This window comes from Argentina silus (genome assembly GCF_951799395.1).
Source record: "Argentina silus genome assembly, chromosome: 15".
Classification (NCBI taxonomy): domain Eukaryota; kingdom Metazoa; phylum Chordata; class Actinopteri; order Argentiniformes; family Argentinidae; genus Argentina; species Argentina silus.
Window position 1 is genome coordinate 15,977,021 of NC_139669.1, and position 19,177 is coordinate 15,996,197.

A 19,177-nucleotide genomic window follows, 5' to 3' on the forward strand; every position below is an offset into this window, starting at 1 on the left:
CTGCAACGATGACCGGCCAGAGGGCCGACAGGCCTGCAACAGAGAGCCCTGCCCTGTCCAGTGGAGAGTAGGGACCTGGTCCCAGGTACGGACGACTGGCCTGGGGCTGGAGCTGTGTGTGTGTGTGTGTGTGTGCGTGTGCGTGCGTGCGTGCATGCATGCATGTGCGTGTGCGTGTGTGTGTGTTTGTTTCTGAGGTTTTTATAACATATGTGTCAAATGTACTGGGGGTGATATACTGTATACTCACACAGTGTGTTCCTTTGTGTGTGTGTGTGTGTGTGTGTGTGTGTGTGTGTGTGTGTGTGTGTGTGTGTGTGTGTGTGTGTCCACAGTGCTCGGTGACGTGTTCCAACGGGATGCAGTACAGGGAGGTTGTTTGTGACATGCGTGACAACGCCATCGCCGGGTGTCTGGAGGGCAAGCCACAGACCATCCGATCCTGTCGCCTGGCACCCTGTCCCAGTGAGTACAAGGCTTATTATGGGATGTCCTCATAGAGAGAGAGAACTGTGTATCAATGGTTCAGTTCCCATGTGGCACTTTTTGGAGAGGTGATGGTGAACATCACTCATGTCGGTCTAGTTTATGTACAGATGTTGAGATGAAGCGTGACCCCCTCTTCACTCATATGTTCCTCCCTCCCACGTCCGTCCCCAGGGGGCTCGTCGGACCTGAACAAGAACGGCAACATCCTGATCCAGTGGCTGTCTCGCCCCGACCCGGACCACCCCGTCAAGGACTCGTCACGTAAACCGTCCCTCTATAGCTCCCAGCCGGGCCTCCTGAGCATGCCTGTCCTCTGCTGGGCCCTGGCCCTGTCTGTCCTCCTCTCTCTGCAGGCCCAGGCCCGGGGCTTAGCCAGGCTCTCCCCCTGGCCCTGACAGCCCCGCCCCCCGCCCCCGTGCCTGTGCCCGCGCTCCGCCAGACAGCGGCAGCTTTCGCTTCTCTTTGGGGGGTGTCGTCTCTCTCTCTCTGTCTCCTGAGACAGCTCTGATTGGAGGAGGTCTCTGGTACCCGTGTGTGCTGGTTGGGCCTCTCTCCGCTCTGTCTCTCTCTCTCTATCTCTCTCTCCTATTGTGGAGCATTGTGTTGTAACCGCTGGCCAGTCGAAAACTAAAAGAAAAACATAAAAACATTGAAGAGAAACGAACGGGAAAGGTGGTCAGGTTTTGATTGGCGGCTTTTAGAGGCGTTGAGGAGCCAGTGAGGCGTGAGCGCCCCCCTCTGTTTCGGAGGCCATGTTTTGCGCGAGCTAGCTACGAGTCGTCGTGGGTTAACGTTCCCGAGATGCGGCTGCGATTTTTTTCTCCACGCCGTCATTGTCGGGAGCGACAGGTGTGAAAATAACAAAGAGAAAAGAAAAAAAAAGAAAAAAAGTACTAAAAAAAAATATACGAAAGCTTTATTGTGAATGTGATCTTGTCACAATGAGGACATCTTTGCTAAAGTGCTCATCTCACATCCTGGTTCCATTCTGGAATGAGAATGATGGTTCATCTTGTTCTAGGTTCCATTCTCAGACTGACAGGAACTCAGCACAGATACAGGAAGGGACATAACCAACACTTTTGTTTTTGGGGGGGAACTGTGAGGTGAAGAGGCCAAGATTAAAGATTAAAGGCTAATAAAAACAGGGTAGTTTGACCGTGTGAGGTTGCTTCCCATTTTCAACTCATCATCAGCCATCCTCTCTTTGACTGTTAAACTAAAGTTCAATAAATGCAGCTTATTTGTGCTTGCAAACTTTAAACAAATACATCTATGAATATATTTGTATTTATATATATATATATATAAATCTAAATCTATATGAGTAACAATAATATGAATAATAATGTTTTACCATGAATAAGCTGTAGCTTATTTGCCTAAACCTTTGGACTGCTATTGATCGCTTAGATCCTTGACTGTTATGTGTATTTTTTTATTGATTTTACATGAATACAGAAGTAAATATTTAATAAGAGTAAAGTGTTTGGGGGGAAGGGGGTAGACCTATATTATGCAGGACTTGGTCAGTTAGTTGCCTCTCCATTTACTCAGATGGATAAGTGGTACTGTTGCTCCATATTTTCTTTAGGCAAAGGATCACTTTTTGTCATGCACATACGCATCCCTTACCCGTTTGAGCTTGTGTGTGTGTGTGTGTGTGTGTGTGCGTGTGCGTGTGCGTGTGCGTGTGCGTGTGCGTGTGTGTGTGTGTGTGCGTGCATGAGTGTGTGTACGCATTTGCGTGAGTGTGCTTGTGTGTGTGCATGTGCGTGTGCCTGTGCGAGAATGTTTCCTCATGCGGGCATCTAGTAGACATAGAAATCTGATACAAAAATACCTCATAAACCTTCATTCAAGAGCGTCAGATCTTGTTTTTTTTTTGTTTTTTTTGATGAACATTAAACATATGAACAATGCCTTATCTTGGATTGAATGTAATGGCATTTATCTGTGAAAGAGATGGCTTTACTCAAAAAAAGTTTATTTATCACTTGGAATAGAGGCAGCTTCAAACCAACAAACTCACACGCAAACCATCAAAACCTACAAAGATGGCGTTGGACTGGCGTCCGACAACCGGGGAAGGTTTACAAAGGGCCTAGGGTATGGACACATGGCATCTATAAACACTTCAGACTTGTCATTGTATCGTGTTCACATATTTCTGTTGTGACTATGTAGCGAGTTATCTGAGGTCTCGTGCTGGAGTTGGACCATATGAGACCAAGCCAGACCTAGCAGTGCGATACTGTATATAACATTGGTGTTGACTGTATTTAATAATGTTCATGACTGTTATCTTCTTACTTATGGAAAAAACTATAATATTCTATACTATGGGTAACTGTTTCGTGGCTTCACTGGCCTGCTGTGTTGGGCTGGCTAACGTTTGGCTAACGTTTGGCTAACGTTGGGGAAACATTCAGATGGACTACGTGCACTGCGTCTATATGCACTTTGATTTATCAGGGAAAATTTATTAATGTTTTGTAAATGTTTCATATGACACTTAACGTGCCATTCCAGTTTTTACATCATCATGGAAATTCTGTATTTTATTTATTTGACGATCTACTATCATTTGTGTAATTTATTCATTTTACTTATCAATTGATTAACTGATTGATTGGTTGATTTCCAAGTAATGAAGTGTTTTACCAAAGTGACTGTGAACTTGTACCTTTCGATACAGTTGATTTATTTTTCTTAAGAAAAGAATATATCTATATATTGAGGGGGGAGTACATCTCATTGTTTCAGTTTCTGTCATTATCAACTGCAAAAGTTGTATAAATAAAAAATGTTTAAAAATGTGTTTTCTTTCTTTCTTTCTGACTTGTTTGAATTTGCGTCAGAGAGCACATCACTGCCGGTGTAAGTCAACTACGACTGTTCCAATGTTTCAAGGGTCAGAGGTTAAATTATTATTATTTCCACAGAAAATCAGAAATAATAATGAATGTTGGATTACATAACACACTTTTCTGCATTGAAAGATGAGTATCAAAATTAGGTTTATACTGTATTTAAAACCTATATGTACAAGTCAGTATCTTCTGAGAGCATCTAATTAGAACCACAACGCCACAAAACAGGACTGGCCACTCTCCTTCCTCTTCAGTTGCGATGGACTAATCTAACGACTGTTGTCGATGCTTGTTGGGTTTTCCTCTTCCTTCCTGCATCTCCTGCTAATGGTCTGGCTTTACTACCTTTACTACTTTACTACTTTACTCAGCACAGTGTAAACACACTCACGCTCACACACACTCAGACACACATAACATAAGACACACACACACACTCGCACATACACACAGCCTTCTCCGGCCCCGCCCGATCTCAGCTCTCTGCTCTCTCTCCCACAGGCCAGCGTTGTCATGGAGACAAGTCGGTGTTCTGTCGCATGGAGGTGCTGAATCGCTACTGCTCTCTGCCGGGCTACAAGCGCATGTGCTGCAAGTCCTGCAGCAACGTCACAGAGACCACGTCGCCTACCACCACCACCACCACCACCACCACCACCACCGCCCCAACCCAGTTCACTGCTCACCCTGTGCCCCTGCCTCTGCCTCCCCCCAAGGACAACACTCGCCCCCAAAACACCACCCAAGCTGTGCCAAAGACCAGCACCAAAAACACCACACAAACCCAGCCAGAGACCGGGACCAAAACCACCATACACACCCAGACAGAGACCGGGACCAAAACCACCACACACACCCAGCCAGAGACCGGGACCAAAACCACCATACACACCCAGACAGAGACCGGCACCAAAAACACCACACATACCCAGCCAGAGACCGGGACCAAAACCACCATACACACCCAGACAGAGACCGGCACCAAAACCACCACACACACACAGACAGAGACCGGCAACAAAACCACCACACACACACAGACAGAGACCGGCACCAAAACCACTACACACACTCAGACAGAGACCGGCACCAAAACCACCACACACACACAGACAGAGACCGGCACCAAAACCACCACACACACTCAGCCAGAGACCAGTCCTAAAAACACCACACACACCCAGCCAAAGACCAGCACCAAAACCACCACACACACCCAGCCAAAGACCGGCACCAAAACCACCACACCCATTAAGCCAAAGAACAGCCCCAAAAAAACCACCACCCCTAAGCCCAAGACAAGTCCTAAAAACAACAATCCCACTAAACCAAAGACCAGCCCCAATAAGCCAAAGACCAATCTTAAAAAATCCACCACCCCTAAGCCAAATAATGGTCCTAAAAACACCACTCCTACTAAACCAAAGACTAGTCCCAAAATCACCACTCCCACTAAACCAAAGACCAGTCCAAAAAAGAAACCACATACCCATCCAACACCTCACCCACACTACACTCCACCCCACACTCCCCACACGACCCCTAGACACACGACCAAAAAGTACCCCTCATACACCCTCTCCACCAGCATCAGCATATACACTACAACTCCCAGTATACCTTTCACTGCTTCACAAACTATCAATATCTCCTATGCTGGTGATGAAACTACAGTGACCCGCACAACTGTGAGTGCTGATGATACTCCAGTTTTTATCCATGACACCACGACTCCCAGCCTTACATTCATAGATGATTTCATAATTCCCACTGAAACAATCTACTTTGATGACAGTACAATGCCTGGTGGAACCATAGCATTCGATGATGTCACAATGCCCAGTGGTACAATAACCTCTGGCGACGTCGCAATGCCCAGTGGAAATATCCCCATTGTTGATGACATCACAATGAACAGCGTAACCATGCCTTACAGTGATGTCACAATGCCTAGTGGAACCATGCCAAACGGTGATGACGTCACAGTCATGATTCCTACGGTCCACAGTGATGACATCACAGATTTGACCACCACGTGGCTGGACTTCACAGAATACATACCTGTCGGTCCCACCATTCCCACGGTAACCCAGACTCAGCCCTCAGATTCAACGTCTGCCCCGCCTCCATCGACAACCATCGCTACGACAACAACACCGCCGATCCCCACAACCACAAGACCTCCGAGTCGAGCGGAGGAGACCAGCGAGAACAACTCCATCGACGTTCCTTACAGGGTCGTCGGAGTGGACAACGACATCTCCCAAAGCAATCTGATCCCCAGACGGAGTCGGGTGTTCTTCCGGGAGAGAACACGGAACAAACGCATCCAGGAGCTTCTGGAGGAGAAGCGGAACTTTCTGTTGAGGATGAAACGAGGTCAGAGGAGTGTGTGACGGACCTCATCCTTCCTCATTTCTCTTATAGAGATTTACTACGTCTGCTAACAGACTGGAGTTATTTAATCCTTCAACCTGCCTTTGTGCTTTTATCAGGTACTGAACTAGTAAAGCCCAAAAACACGGTACAGACAGGCAAACAGACGGTTTTTCCAGTTTCACACTCACATCAGTGACATGGCAAACTGAACTCTGTGAGAGAAAACCAGTCCCAGATGTTTGCACTGTTGCTTCGACTCAACAAGTCCCTTTAGGATACAGAACCATAAATGGTTACAGATTGAAAGCAGTTTATCTTGTTTTCATCTTGAGAGTGATGTCAGATGTGATGTCGATCGTACAAGTATATCTTTTGGACCAACTTTTAACAGGGTGATTTGTATCCCTCCAAACCTCCGCCAGTGTGTGTTTGTGTTTTCAAATGGAGACCAGAATTCAAACCCTGAGTCTCCCGCATAGAAGACATGCTTAGCCCGCTAAGCTAAAGCTTCTGCACATGTCTTCAGAGTCTCAGGCAAGCTTACTGATTACAGCAGTGTGGTTCCAAACACTTCACACCCCTTCCTTTGACTCCCCCCCTCTCCCCCCCATGCGAGAGTGGTTGCATACCACAAATGCTACAGAGGCACATACAGTAATGATTTATCTCTCTTTCATAAGCACATACCCAGAGAAGCTCAGGGGGGGGGGGAAGTTAGCTCTTCGTGTCATATTTAATAAAGCATGGGCAAAATAAAAGTCTGAGATATGAGCTATAGGCCTTAAAGATGACACATCTCTGAACATTAAGTGGATATAAGTGGATATTCCCTATGAGCACTTAAGGCCCCACATAAGCCTCATCACCCCAGACAGATCTGACAGACCCACATGACGGCCCCCTTTGGAGTCATATTATCGCCCAGGACTGCAGTTGAATCCCCCCTTTAAATGAAATATACATGAACACCACTCAGGCCCATGAGAGAGCGTTTTAGACTCTGTGTCTAGCTTCCTGAATCAGGGTAGCATACACTACAGACACACTGCCCCCTGGAGGTTTGGAGGCATAAAAACAGAATACAGCACGGTCAGAAGACCAGCATATCTCATACCCCACAGAATTTCTTCTCTCAGTCCCCTTTCCTGGTTGTGATCAAATTCTGGAAGCTGATTGCTTGTGCTGCCATGTCTGGAACAAATCGATGTCTGACTCAGTGGGGTCAATTGCACGTTCTCTTTTCTGCTGCTTCTCAGAAAAAGTCAATGAACAAGAGCTCTGGGCTACTATGGAGGGGCATTGCAGACAGTGTGCTCTATTGGATTATACATGGTTAATCCATGTCATTACAACTCATTTAGAAGAGGTTAAAGATGGTCAACTCTAGAGGTTCTGGGAAACCCTGAATACTGAAGTGAAAAGATCAGCAAGAGTGTGATGCCTTTACTGCAGTGTCATTGGTGCTAAATGCCCTCCAAAAAGTCACAAATAACTTATTCATTCCCTTGTGTGTATTATATTTTCAAAAAGAAAAACAAAATAAAAACAGATTTGTATCTACTGCATCACAATAGAAGCTTTCAGGGCCCGTTATTTTCTCTTCTGGCAGTTGTCTTATTATCAGAGTATTGTGTCTTGCAGCTGCTGCAAAAGCACCTAGGGATCTCTGTACGATATCTGTACATATGAATTGAGAACTTAATGTTTAATATTTATTAAAGTTCAAGTGCCTGTGGTATTTTGCACATCAGGTGTTGTGTGTGACATTCCTGTTCCATTCGTCCCTCCTTTTCCCTTTCACACACACACACACACACACACACACACACACACACACACACACACACACACACACACACACACACACACACACACACACACACACACACAGGGCCTGGAAATAAACAGTCAACCTCAGTCTACCACAGGGAAAATGGCATCACTCCTCCTGAGACATCCCAAGATATATACCGTCAGTGAACACTAGGGGGAAGCAGAGCGTCTAAGGTACTGCAGGTGTGTCTACTGGTTTCTGTTTCTAGTGTTTCCATCTCCTAAGACTACTTTGCAAACAGGGCCCTCTGAATACTGACCATGAAGTTGGAGGCTGTAAATTCCTAGTCCAACCATAGCTCTCCACCATTAGTCAAGATGCCTCCTCTCTTTCTTTTTCTCTCTTTCTGTATCTATTTAGGTCGTGCCTGGACTCTACAGACTGTAAAGAGGCTGTCCTCAATAACAAAAACAGCCATGCGTGTTTCTCACCACTAAACATACACAGAAGTGCACTCTCTCAACTACATCATATGTCACTCTGTCTCCTCAGGCAGTTCCTTTACTTTGTTGTAGGGAACAGACAGGAAACCCTACATTTACATCCTCTCTGTCACAACCGCAGCGCTTTGTCTCATAGCAACCTCAACTCTGATCAAAGGTTTCTCACTTAAACAAATCACGGTTTGTGAGTGAGCTGGGCTTTGGTTGAGTGCTGATTGAACCTCTATACTCCCAACAGTTTGGATTTGAAATTAAACAATTACTATGGGGTCAAAGAGATTATCAGCTTTAATTCAATGTTTTTTTCTTTCAGATTGGTTTCCCCATTTAGAAATGACAACCCTTTTTATACATAGTCGCCCTAGGGCACCAAAAATATTGGAAAATTGGCTTGGCAGGTGTTTCTGGTTAGTCAGGTGTGTTCCATCACATCATTTGTGTAGGCATCGGAGAGCTGTCAATGTCTAGTATTGATTATAGGCTTTGCATTTGCCTTTGGAGTCTAATATTGGTATCTCTCAACATGAGGACCAAACAGACATCAATGAAAGTCAAGGAAGCCATTATGAAGCTGAAATATCAGTAAAAATCAATCAGAAACATAGCCAAAAGCTTAGGCTAACCAAATTCAACAGTTTGTAACATCATTAAAAAAGAAAGAAAGCACTGGTGAGCTCAGCAATAACAAATGGGCTGGTAGGCCAAGGAACACTTCTACAGTGGATGACAGAAGAATGCTCACCATGATTAAGGAAAAACCCAAAACAACTGTGCCACAGATCAGGAACACTCTTCAGGAGGTAGGCGTGAATGTGTCAGAGATTACCATCCGCAGAATACGTCACCAGCCCAACTACAGAGGCTTCACTTTCCAGGGTGGAAACCACTAGTTATCCTCAAAAAGAATGGTCAGGTTACAGTTTGCTAAAAAGTGCCTAAAAAGCCTGCAGAGGTCTAGAAAACGGTCTTGTGAACAAATAAGACAAATATTATCATGTACCAGAGTGATTGCAGAAAAAAGGGTCTGCCCAAGATTTACAGCATACCACCTCATCTGTGAAACATGGTGGACGGGGTGCTATGGTTTTGGCATGTATAGCTGTCACAAGAACTGGCTAACTTGTCTTAATTGATGATGCTCCTGCTGAGAGCACAATGTATTCTGAAGTGTACAGAAACATCTTGTCTGCTCGAGTACAAGCAAATGCCTCCAAATTCATTTGATGGCGCTTCATCATACAGTAAGACAATGACCCCAAACATACTACCATAGCAACTAGTTTTCAGTGCCAAAAAGCGGAAAGTTATTGACTGAACAACAGTTCTTAGTAGCGGCAGCTACTGTAGCCTACTGTACAACCACAGCTTCTAAGAACAGGAGTGGTTTAATTTTAAATTTAATTTTAAATTTAATTTGTGGTGATTTGTCAGCATTTTTTTATGTTTACACATAGCTCATCCTTATCCTTGCTTAAGTTGACCGCTCGACTTGAAGGGAATTTCCCACATGTTCCTTTGTTCAGTTGCCCTGTCAGTTTCGTACTGACTCAATGACAATAAAAAGTAAAAAGTGAAAATAATAAGAAAAGGAAAGTGTCCATTTTGGTTCTCAATTCCCCTTTCTCTAAAAAACCCCACATGGCACACATATACATGTAGGGCCTATTCCATTTGACAAATCTAAAATAACTTAAAATGAAGTTTCCTCAATTGGTAACTTCCTAGCAGCATTGCATGGCACTCTGGGTGCTTTCTGAAGTACTCATCTCCCAGGAAGAGACTGAACAGACTGAACAGTTGATGAGACTGTACAGTTTGGTATCTTTGTTCATTTCAGCATTTTCTGTCTCACCACAAATAGAAACAAAAGTCATGAAGTAAAACAGATTTCTAGGCCAATGTCATTTTTAGGGATAACAAATGAATGTTCTAATGAGACTGAGGCAACTCCTATTGACAAACAACATTCGCTGAATCTGTCTTAAAATGGACACTGTACATTTATGTAATACCAAAAGTAGGTTGTGTTGTTTCTGATGCTGCTTCTGATGCTCTGACGTCTCTAACTAATCACAGGAGTTCTTTGTTCATGGTTGGAGCAGGAATATTGAAAGATGCTGATGCTCATGTGTCTAGCTGGTTTAAAACACCGGAAATATTCAAGATATATCCAATCTAGCAATGGAAATTTATTTTGGGGAAATGAATGGGGTGTTATTGGTTATTAAATGTGCAGATTTGGAGGTTAGAACCGTCAGACACAAGGATATTTGTTTCCTCTGTTATGTCACTGTTTCTCAGAAACACCCTGACATCCCTGGCAGACATCATTGGCTCACCGCATGCTGGTCACAGTGACCTCTCATCCCCTTTTTCCTCCTTTTTTTCCATCCATGGGGACACGGTTGATCACAGAGATATGTGGTTATAAAATGACTGTAGCAACCATAAATCCATATACAGTCCATGTACAGTAGGGACGGTCTTTAAAGTTCCACCACTACTTTCACGCTTTACTTAGAGTGTTGATCTTGTAATATTTGTTTAAAAGTCATGAGAAAACCGACCATTTGCTCAGTAATGACAGTGTTATGACACTAGCTTGGAAGGCAGTAGTAGTTATGAGACAGCTATGCAGATTTGTATATTGCATGATATTTAGAAGGCCTTGTATCACATTTATGTCCGTTTGCACTTGTGTATCGACTCACTATTTCAATGTTTTAGTGTGATTCTAAAACACCAATGCAGATGTTGATAGAACACACCATTTAAATGGGTTAGGGTTAGGGTTAGGGTTAACCTCATGTTCACCACTGTAGGTAAAGTGACACACTCAGTCAATGTGACAACGACGTGATTCAACTGCATTGCAGCCGCTCTGCATTGCAGCCGTTCAGATTTATAGTGACTCATAGGTCATGTGTGACCTAGTTGTTACCACTGCAGGTAAAGTGGAGCACTGTTCAATATATTCTAACATGTGGCCTGGTTCAGTGGTCTAGCACCACGGCTTACAGCACACCCCTATGTCCATGTCGGCATGGGTTCGTATCTGGCCCATAGTCACCTGACATACCCCTACCCTCCTATCTTTCTCTGCTATCTCTATCCAATAAAAATTATTATTATCACACTGTCATTAAACAAGTGTGCAGATGATATCAACACATATGATATGATATCAGCAGCTGCAAAGCAGACTGTGTTTTCTCTTCACCTACGGTGGTGAAAATGAGGTCACAAATAGGGTGTGTTATATCAAGATCTGCACAGCTGTTTTATAATCACACTAAAACATCCAAATAGGGAGTGGGTGCAATAGTACAAACGCATATGAGACATAGTTAAAAATAAATAAAATGTGTGTGTGTGTGTGTGTGTGTGTGTGTGTGCGCCTGTGTGTGTGTGTGTGCGCGCGCGCCTGTGTGTGTGTGTGTGTGTGTGTGTGTGTGTGTGTGTGCGCCATGGATGAATCAGAGAAGCATTTCTGATTCACTGGGACTATGAAACTCCCGGGATTTATAAAAAGCTGGGGATCTTTTTATAGAAGGGAGGATGTAAATATGGAAGGAGTGAGTCATCTGTTCACATGCTGACACGTCAAGTCCCTGCCTGGCCGGGTCTGGATGCCCCATCATCACCCATCACTGCTTATGTCTATCCCAGATGCATGCATATACACACACACACACACACACACACACACACACATCACCGCTCACACACACACACACACACACACACACACACATACACATCCATCACTGCTCACACACATACATACACACACACTCAAACACGCTTTTCAGTTTTTGACGTATCATCCAAAAATCTCTCTCATGCGTAAAACCAGGACACACAATTGTGAATACGTACACACACACACACACACACCCGCGCGCGCACACACACACACACACACACACACACTCAAACACACACATACATACACACATCACTGATATGGCATAATAAAGCTATCTACTGATCTATTTAACACATACAAATACTCTCACTCATGACCAGCTTCCATCCCATCGTTTTGCTTTGCTTTAGAAGGAGGACGAGAGGACGAGAGGACAATAGCGCAGAATGGAACAAAGTCCAAATCTGACACAGTGAGGAGGACTCATTGGAAGGTGAATGTGTGTATCTTGGAGGATTTGAACCAAAATGACTCTGTGGTAAATGGAAACATAATCCTATTGAAATGTATGGAACAAGTAACAAAGTAACATTTCATGTGACGAGAGAGAGCGAGAAAGAGAGCGTGAGAGAGCAAGAGAGAGAGAGAGAGAGAGAGAGAGAGAGATATGGAGAGTAAGAGATGGGAAGAAAAAGAAGAAGAGAGGCTATTGCATTGAATACACACTGACAGAGTGATGGTAGTATTAAGGTGAAGGATGTCCAAAGGCAAGGCCTGAAGTATCATCTTTATCCCAACGACTTCTATGAAAGAGTCCACTTCTCTGAGAACACAGACACACACACACACACACACACACACACACACACACACACATCGCTATTGTATAAAGCAACACTATCTCCTCCTCTAGGGCTAAATTATCTACAGTACACATTGTAGCAGTATATAGATGAGTATATTCCTCTCAGGTACTCATCTTTGGACATAAACAGGTCTTCCACATGTAACAGGGGACTTCTTCAACCAAACTGGCTCTTCAAACAAACTAGCTACTGTTTTAGGCAGGACGTCACGCCAGAGTAAGAGAGGGTTTGTAATTATATCATAGCTACTGTACACTGGGACTCCAAAACAAAGTAGGAATGTCCACTCAAACCGCTCCAGTGATTTAATCAAGACGGTGACACAAACAAAACAACATTTCAACCGTCATCATGTACCTGTGGTCGAACGCGGGGTTCACCCTTTAAGCTATAATACATGAGAGGCCATGTGACATTTTCAGGAGGTGATGCAGAGTGGTGTAGATCACCACAGCCATGACAAACATGTCATCACAGATGGACGCGAGTGTATTATTGCTTTTTATACAACGGGTTACCGGCATTCAAAAAGCAAGATTCGTTCGCAAACCGTCCATTTTTTCGACAAAACGCGGTGCTACATTCACCGCGGTCCTTAGTTGTATTCGTATTGACTGTCATGTTAAATCAAAACGGGTTGACCGTTACAGAACTGGTTTCTAGGGACGTTGTCAGCTCGGTACCAAGATAGACGATGACATTTTCTAAATGGACGTGGCCATGTGTATGTTGTCTAATACATCATGGGCAGTAACATGGTACATGGGCTGTCACAATGGGAATTCCAACCCATCCAAATAGCCTCTCTGGTCCTCTGTGGCTCAGTGGGTAGAGCATGGCTCTAATAACGCTTAGGTTAGGGGTTCGGATCCCGCTGGGACCATATATACTGAAATGTATGCACTCACTGCAAAGTCGCTTTGAATAAAAGCGTCAGCTAACTGGCATATTATATTAAATGAAAGGCTCTATTTCGTTTTTGAAATAACTGGAAATATTGCTGTCTGCTAGGTAACAATGAACCATTTGATATTGAATGTTGATATACAATGGGTTGATGAAAACAAGCATTGTGATTGGCTGAGAGGCGCTCAAAGCCGTGATTTAAAAAACAATAATGTCACGGTTAAATCACCTATTATGATATTCCTACGCCACAGTACTTTTGTGTGTTAGATTCCCTTGACGTTTGTAGTTTTGGGAACTATATTTCTGAACGCAGGGCAAAAACCACCACGATCTATCACAAAATAAATACTGAAATCATTGTTTTCTTATCCCAATTTTCAGGCTTGTTGTAGTAAAGCAATAATGCCCTCAAGGCTGTGATTTATCATCCATATTGTCACATGGTTGGGGTTTCTTAGCACTCTGCTGCATGTTGTGTCTCACATGAGAACCGTGAGAATAGTGAATTCTCAGACAAAGATGTTAGCATGAGAAGTCCCCTTCTCTGAGGACAGTGATATACCAGGGGAGGCTGGTGGAGGTAAAAATCGGAGGACGGGCTCATTGTAATGAGAATGGAATGGAAAGAGGAATGGTATATAACACTTGGAATGGTATCAAACAAGTGTTTGATACCATTCCTCATTCCATTCCATGCATTGCAATGAGCCTCCAATTTCTAACTCCACTAGCCTCCCCTGTTGTATACAATATATAAATCAGTGGGTCACTCTCGCAGTACTTATCTTTCAACGTAAACAGTTCTTCCACATGTACCCGGGGAGTTCTTCAACCAAATCAAACAAAAATAAACTAGCTACTTATAGGCAGGCCATTATGTAAGAGTAAGAGAGGGGTTGTCTTATGTTATGGCTACCCTGAGACTCCAAAGAAATGAGGAATGTCCACTCAAATTGTTATGTTGCTTCAGTGATTTAATCAAGACGGTGATTTAATCAAGACAGTGACACAAACAAACAACGTTTGGACCTACATTTAGAAGAGGAAGCTACTTTAGACTACTGAGGTGCACCCATGGTGTTGACACCACTCCTCATTGTATAGTACATGGAAATACTTGTGGGTCTAAAGTGGTGCCTAGGGACCCGCACGTTGCTGCTTTGAATGTACTGTACAACAATATTTGCTAATTATTGTTGCTAATGCTAATGTTTGCTAACGCCCTCCCCGACAACTTACCCTTTCCTTAACCACTCGAAATGAAGGCCTAATACTGCCTAACTGCCGCGGAATTCAAAGTTCATAAAGGTTAATTTTTCACGTAAGTCACGCCAATTCACTTGCCCTCACATAGCGCTTCTTCAGTTTTTGACGTATCAGCCAAAAATCTCTCTCATGCGTAAAACCAGGACACACAATTGTGAATACGTACACACACACACACACACACACACACACACACACGCACGCGCATGCACACACACACACACACACACACACACACACACACACACACACACACACACACACACACACACACACTTTATAAGAAGGCCAGCTGGAGACACCTTCCAAAAGTATGTGTGGACAATACACTGCTAATGAATCTTGGCAGACATGTTGGGCGTAATAGTGTCATTTCATGCTGGGAGAGAGATCTTGCAACATTTATACTTGATAGTGATTTTGTGTCTCAACAAGACATTGCATTTGGGAGGCATTGATCAACCTTGTTCTATACCAGCCTTGTCCTGTATCAGAGGCCAAATGTAGCCTATGTCTGTAAAAAAAAGAAAAGAAAAGAAAAAAAATAGGTTAATTTCAGCAACACTTGCAATCTGGCCCCAATCTTCTGTCACAAAAACTCAATTTATATTTCTCAATCTATTTTTTCTCTCTCTCTCTCTCTCTCTCTCTCTCTCTCCTTCCCTCCCTCCATCCCTCCCTCCATCCATCCATCAATACAATCGGCCAATGACAGCACTCAGGGTGAGGAAATGGATGGTGCTGCTATTTTTAGGATCAGGGAAGGAGGGCAGACTGAGAGAGAGAGAGAGAGAGAGAGAGAGAGACAGGGAGGTGGGAAGGAGAAGATAAATCGGCATTCTACTGCTGCCTTAGGACAGAGACAGTCAGTCACATCTACGGAGCGCGCTCAGAAGGGAGCATCACTACAGACTGAAAACCTACAGCGACAGATCACATGTTCACAGACATACACAAGTGCAGAGAAACTGAACAAACAAACGTGGATGCAGGGGCAGAGAACAGAGAAAGAGGAAGACGTCTGGATACACACCATACTCATTGCAGGTGAGTCTGCAGAAGTCAGAATAGGACCTTTCCTTTCCATTACTTTTAAAAGAGAGACAAACGAGTGAGTTATTTAGTGCAGATTGCTTAGTCTTTGCTTTACCTGACCGTTTCTATCCTGCTAGCACTGTTTTGAGTGACTGTATGCCAAAGGTGTGGTTCTATATTTAGCAGGGAGAGGCTGCCTTTTGGGTTTGGCTCCGACTATTTTTGGCATTGAGGTTGAGACCGAAATACCCTGCGTGCTGCAGTCAGGGTTGAAACAATATGGGTTACATAAGAAAACGTAGGCTTGTATGTGTATGTGGTTCTGCTTGACTCCTACGGTATTAATAGCAGTCTGTTTATGTAGCCCTACTTCTCATGGCTGTGGTGTGTTTGTGTTTACGTATATTTGCATTGCTCCTCAAAAGCAAGCAGAGGAGAGAGAGGGAGAGAGAGAGAGATATAGAGAGTTAGGGGGGCGAGGGGGGGGCAGGAGTATGTGTGCCCAGAAATAGCAGGTGGGACGAAGGAGAAGGTGTTCTCTGTGGTTTGGGTTACGTGTCCTAGAAACAAGAAATTGGAGCAATTCTGTGGTGACAGTCGAAAGTAGAATAGATATGAATCTATGAAGTCAAAATATCTCCCTTTTCATTTTATGATTGTGGTGGGTTTTTTTTTTTTTAACCTGTTTCCACAATCCCATGCACTGTGCAAACACAGTGAGATTTAGCTGATCTATTTGCTGACTGTCCTGTGTCTATCTCTTCCAGCCATGCGTCCTAGGTCCAGACTAACCAAGAGGAGACTCCAGCTTCCCACCATCAGAGAGGGCTATGAAGAGATGGTGAAGGACCTGAACCAAGCCAACAGCCTCCACTCTGCCCACCTCCATGGCCACGCCAACCCTCACACCCTCTCCTCTGAAGACTACCTGATGTCTATCTGCCACCTGGCCCACCCCACCTTCCCTACTCAGGACCTCTCCTCTGACACGATCAACCTGCGTCAACAGGACTCCCTGCACCAGAGGCTGCGACTTCCGCGGCCGCTTAGCACCGCCCCGCAGGCGACCTCTGACCTCTACCACAGAGAGGAGTCTCGTGGGAAAGACAGGGCAGAGCCTGAGATCTTGTCTGAGGTCATCGCTGTGGGACACAGGGGAGAGAAGAGGGATTCCAACAGGGAACCTGCGTTCGGTTGGCACGGCACATCAGACCCTTTAGAGTATCTCTACGGACATCAGAACAACCCCGCCCTTGACATCTGTCAGTCTGGGAGTGCGGGGCAGCAATTGGCTGAGGGAGCCAGGGGTGTGAGGAGATGGGCCAATAGCATCCCCGGCTCCGGCCCCACTGCCCTACCTCACCACCGCAAGAGCAGCTGCCCTGAGCTCAGTGACACGGTAGCCCTTGACGGTAGCCCTTCTCCCCCTGACCACACCTCACCGCCCCCACGGCCCAGTCCATCCACACAGGAGAGGCTGCAGGCCATGATAAGTAGCCCACCAAACCGAGACACAGAGGGGAATGGAAAGAGGGAAGGAGGGAAGGAGAGCTCTACTGTCAAGCACTCCCTGGTCTCTCAGTGGATCTCAGACTGTCGCTCAGCCTGGAAGGTGGCACGCATACGAGCCTGTATTCTGCCGGCCATCGCTGAGATGTAGAGCAACTAGATAGTGAACCACAACAGGACACAATGTTCAGATAACAGATGTTGTTGAATTGACGCTCTACAGCTGTTCAGTAGGAGCTACAAGAGATGGGAAGCAACTATGTTCTAGACTATGACAAGAGATAAAGAGAGCGATTCCACACTGGACCACAGCAAGCGTCGCTTTACTATGTCTACCGATGCCTGTCACACTAACACCACAGGACAAGTGGTGGTAGAATCACTGAACACTAGTAACACATCACAAATATACAGAATGCAAAAGAAGGATTATGGCGCCACAGATTATTTTGTACCTGATATTGTTAAGGCAATGAACCTGTAAATTATTATTATTGTGTTTTATTTATCCTATGTGCTGAATGATGTCTGTGGTGACTGTGCAGTACTTACAGTATGCTGGTGATCATACAAACAAATGTATTCTGCAATGTTTTTTGTTTTTTTTATACCTTTCTGACTGTGTGTTTATGAAATTATGAATTGATAAACCATGTTTTTTGAAATGGCATTTGTGTCTCTCGTTATTGCGATGCTTCTAAAGCGGGGAGATCTGTCGGTTCTTGGCACATGTAAGCATATCGGAAACCTGATCTTCCTTCAACTCTGCCGGGTGTTCTGGTTTCTATGGCAACGGCCCAGGGACTCCAGGGTGGTAAACAGACGCATCTTGATTCTGAGCGTGGAGAGGCGCTGACCACAAACACACAGAGAGACAAACCAACACAAGAGTGTTCTTGTGCTGTATCGTCTTTGCAAGAAAAGACAATGCATCTGTTCCCCTAAATCCTGACAAAGAGATAGCAACAGAACAGCACAGGGCTACAGGTTAGGTTCCTATAGGTGGAATCATGCCAACAAATTGACCAACTGAATGACCCTAACGCATTGACATGTGACACTATTAATCCATTATTTATTTATGAGTGGTTGGTTGATTTATAATAACCAGAAGGGCTGCAGACTAATGCACCTTCAGCCCTGCCATAGATAAAGACCATGATAATTTTGATTATGGGAATATATAGCGTGTGAGAGCCTGGCTGGAGCAAAAGCCTGCTCACCACGACGGCAGCTCACGATCTGGATAGGCCTCTCCAGCAGAGACTGTTTAGTCTTGTGGTGGCTCCCCATTATAACCACTAGAGGGCAGGCTGGGGACACATCACCCATCACCACATCAAATAAGAAATGCTAATTTGACAGAATAATTTCTGTAACAATGAAATCTGCACACATTTACTGAACCTATCATGGGAGTTGTTATGGCAGTTTATGAGTTATTACAATACTTGGCGAATGTGTACTTAAGGACCTGACTCCACTTACTGGCAGAGGCAGAGCTCCGCTGTCATTTACAGTGTTATTAGTCAGCATCCTGTTCGAATTACTCTTCATCGAAAGAAAAGCCATTAATTTCTCCACAAACAACCTTTACTGTAAGTGTGGCCCTGGTGTTGTTGAGTCCACGTACTCTATGTATTGTTGTGGGAACTGACCTGCCACTGTTTGTGCAATCGAGCGAGGACTGACCTCACCTTAAAAACAGATAAGATAAGACGACTGACGCAGGTGCGTGTGTGTGTGTGTGTGTGTGTGTGTGTGTGTGTGTGTGTGTGTGTGTGTGTGTGTGTCTAACTCCAGGTTATGTTTGGGCATGAGCTCTCAATGAATCATTTCTATTCAACCTACTATGAGATTTATTTGTATATAACATTCTTTTTTTTTTTTTACAGTTAGGCCTATTTGGTGATTACTGCGAATGT

General features: G+C 44.4%; 2 protein-coding genes across 2 annotated transcripts; both read left to right on the forward strand.

Moving 5' to 3' along the window:
- Positions 1-47: 47 nt before the first annotated feature.
- LOC310816012 (A disintegrin and metalloproteinase with thrombospondin motifs 2-like) lies at positions 48-894 on the forward strand. The gene is made up of 3 exons (XM_083686010.1): positions 48-85; positions 336-465; positions 661-894. Exons 2-3 carry the CDS (start codon positions 360-362, stop codon positions 882-884), a joined length of 330 nt encoding a protein of 109 aa, XP_083542136.1. The 5' UTR covers positions 48-85; positions 336-359; the 3' UTR covers positions 885-894.
- A 14,774-nt stretch (positions 895-15,668) lies between these two features.
- Positions 15,669-17,403, forward strand: LOC310816037 (uncharacterized protein; the record flags this gene model as incomplete). The annotated part of the gene is made up of 2 exons (XM_083686043.1): positions 15,669-15,755; positions 16,511-17,403. The coding sequence occupies exons 1-2, from the start codon at positions 15,695-15,697 to the stop codon at positions 17,401-17,403; spliced, it is 954 nt and encodes a 317-aa protein (XP_083542169.1). The 5' UTR covers positions 15,669-15,694.
- Positions 17,404-19,177: the final 1,774 nt, after the last annotated feature.

Excerpts from the sequence above, each read along its gene's own strand:
- LOC310816012 (XM_083686010.1), top strand. The coding sequence starts at position 360 with ATGCAGTACAGGGAGGTTGTTTGTGACATGCGTGACAACGCCATCGCC. Across the intron at positions 466-660 it reads TCGCCTGGCACCCTGTCCCA|GGGGCTCGTCGGACCTGAAC; the intron begins GTGAGTACAAGG and ends GTCCGTCCCCAG.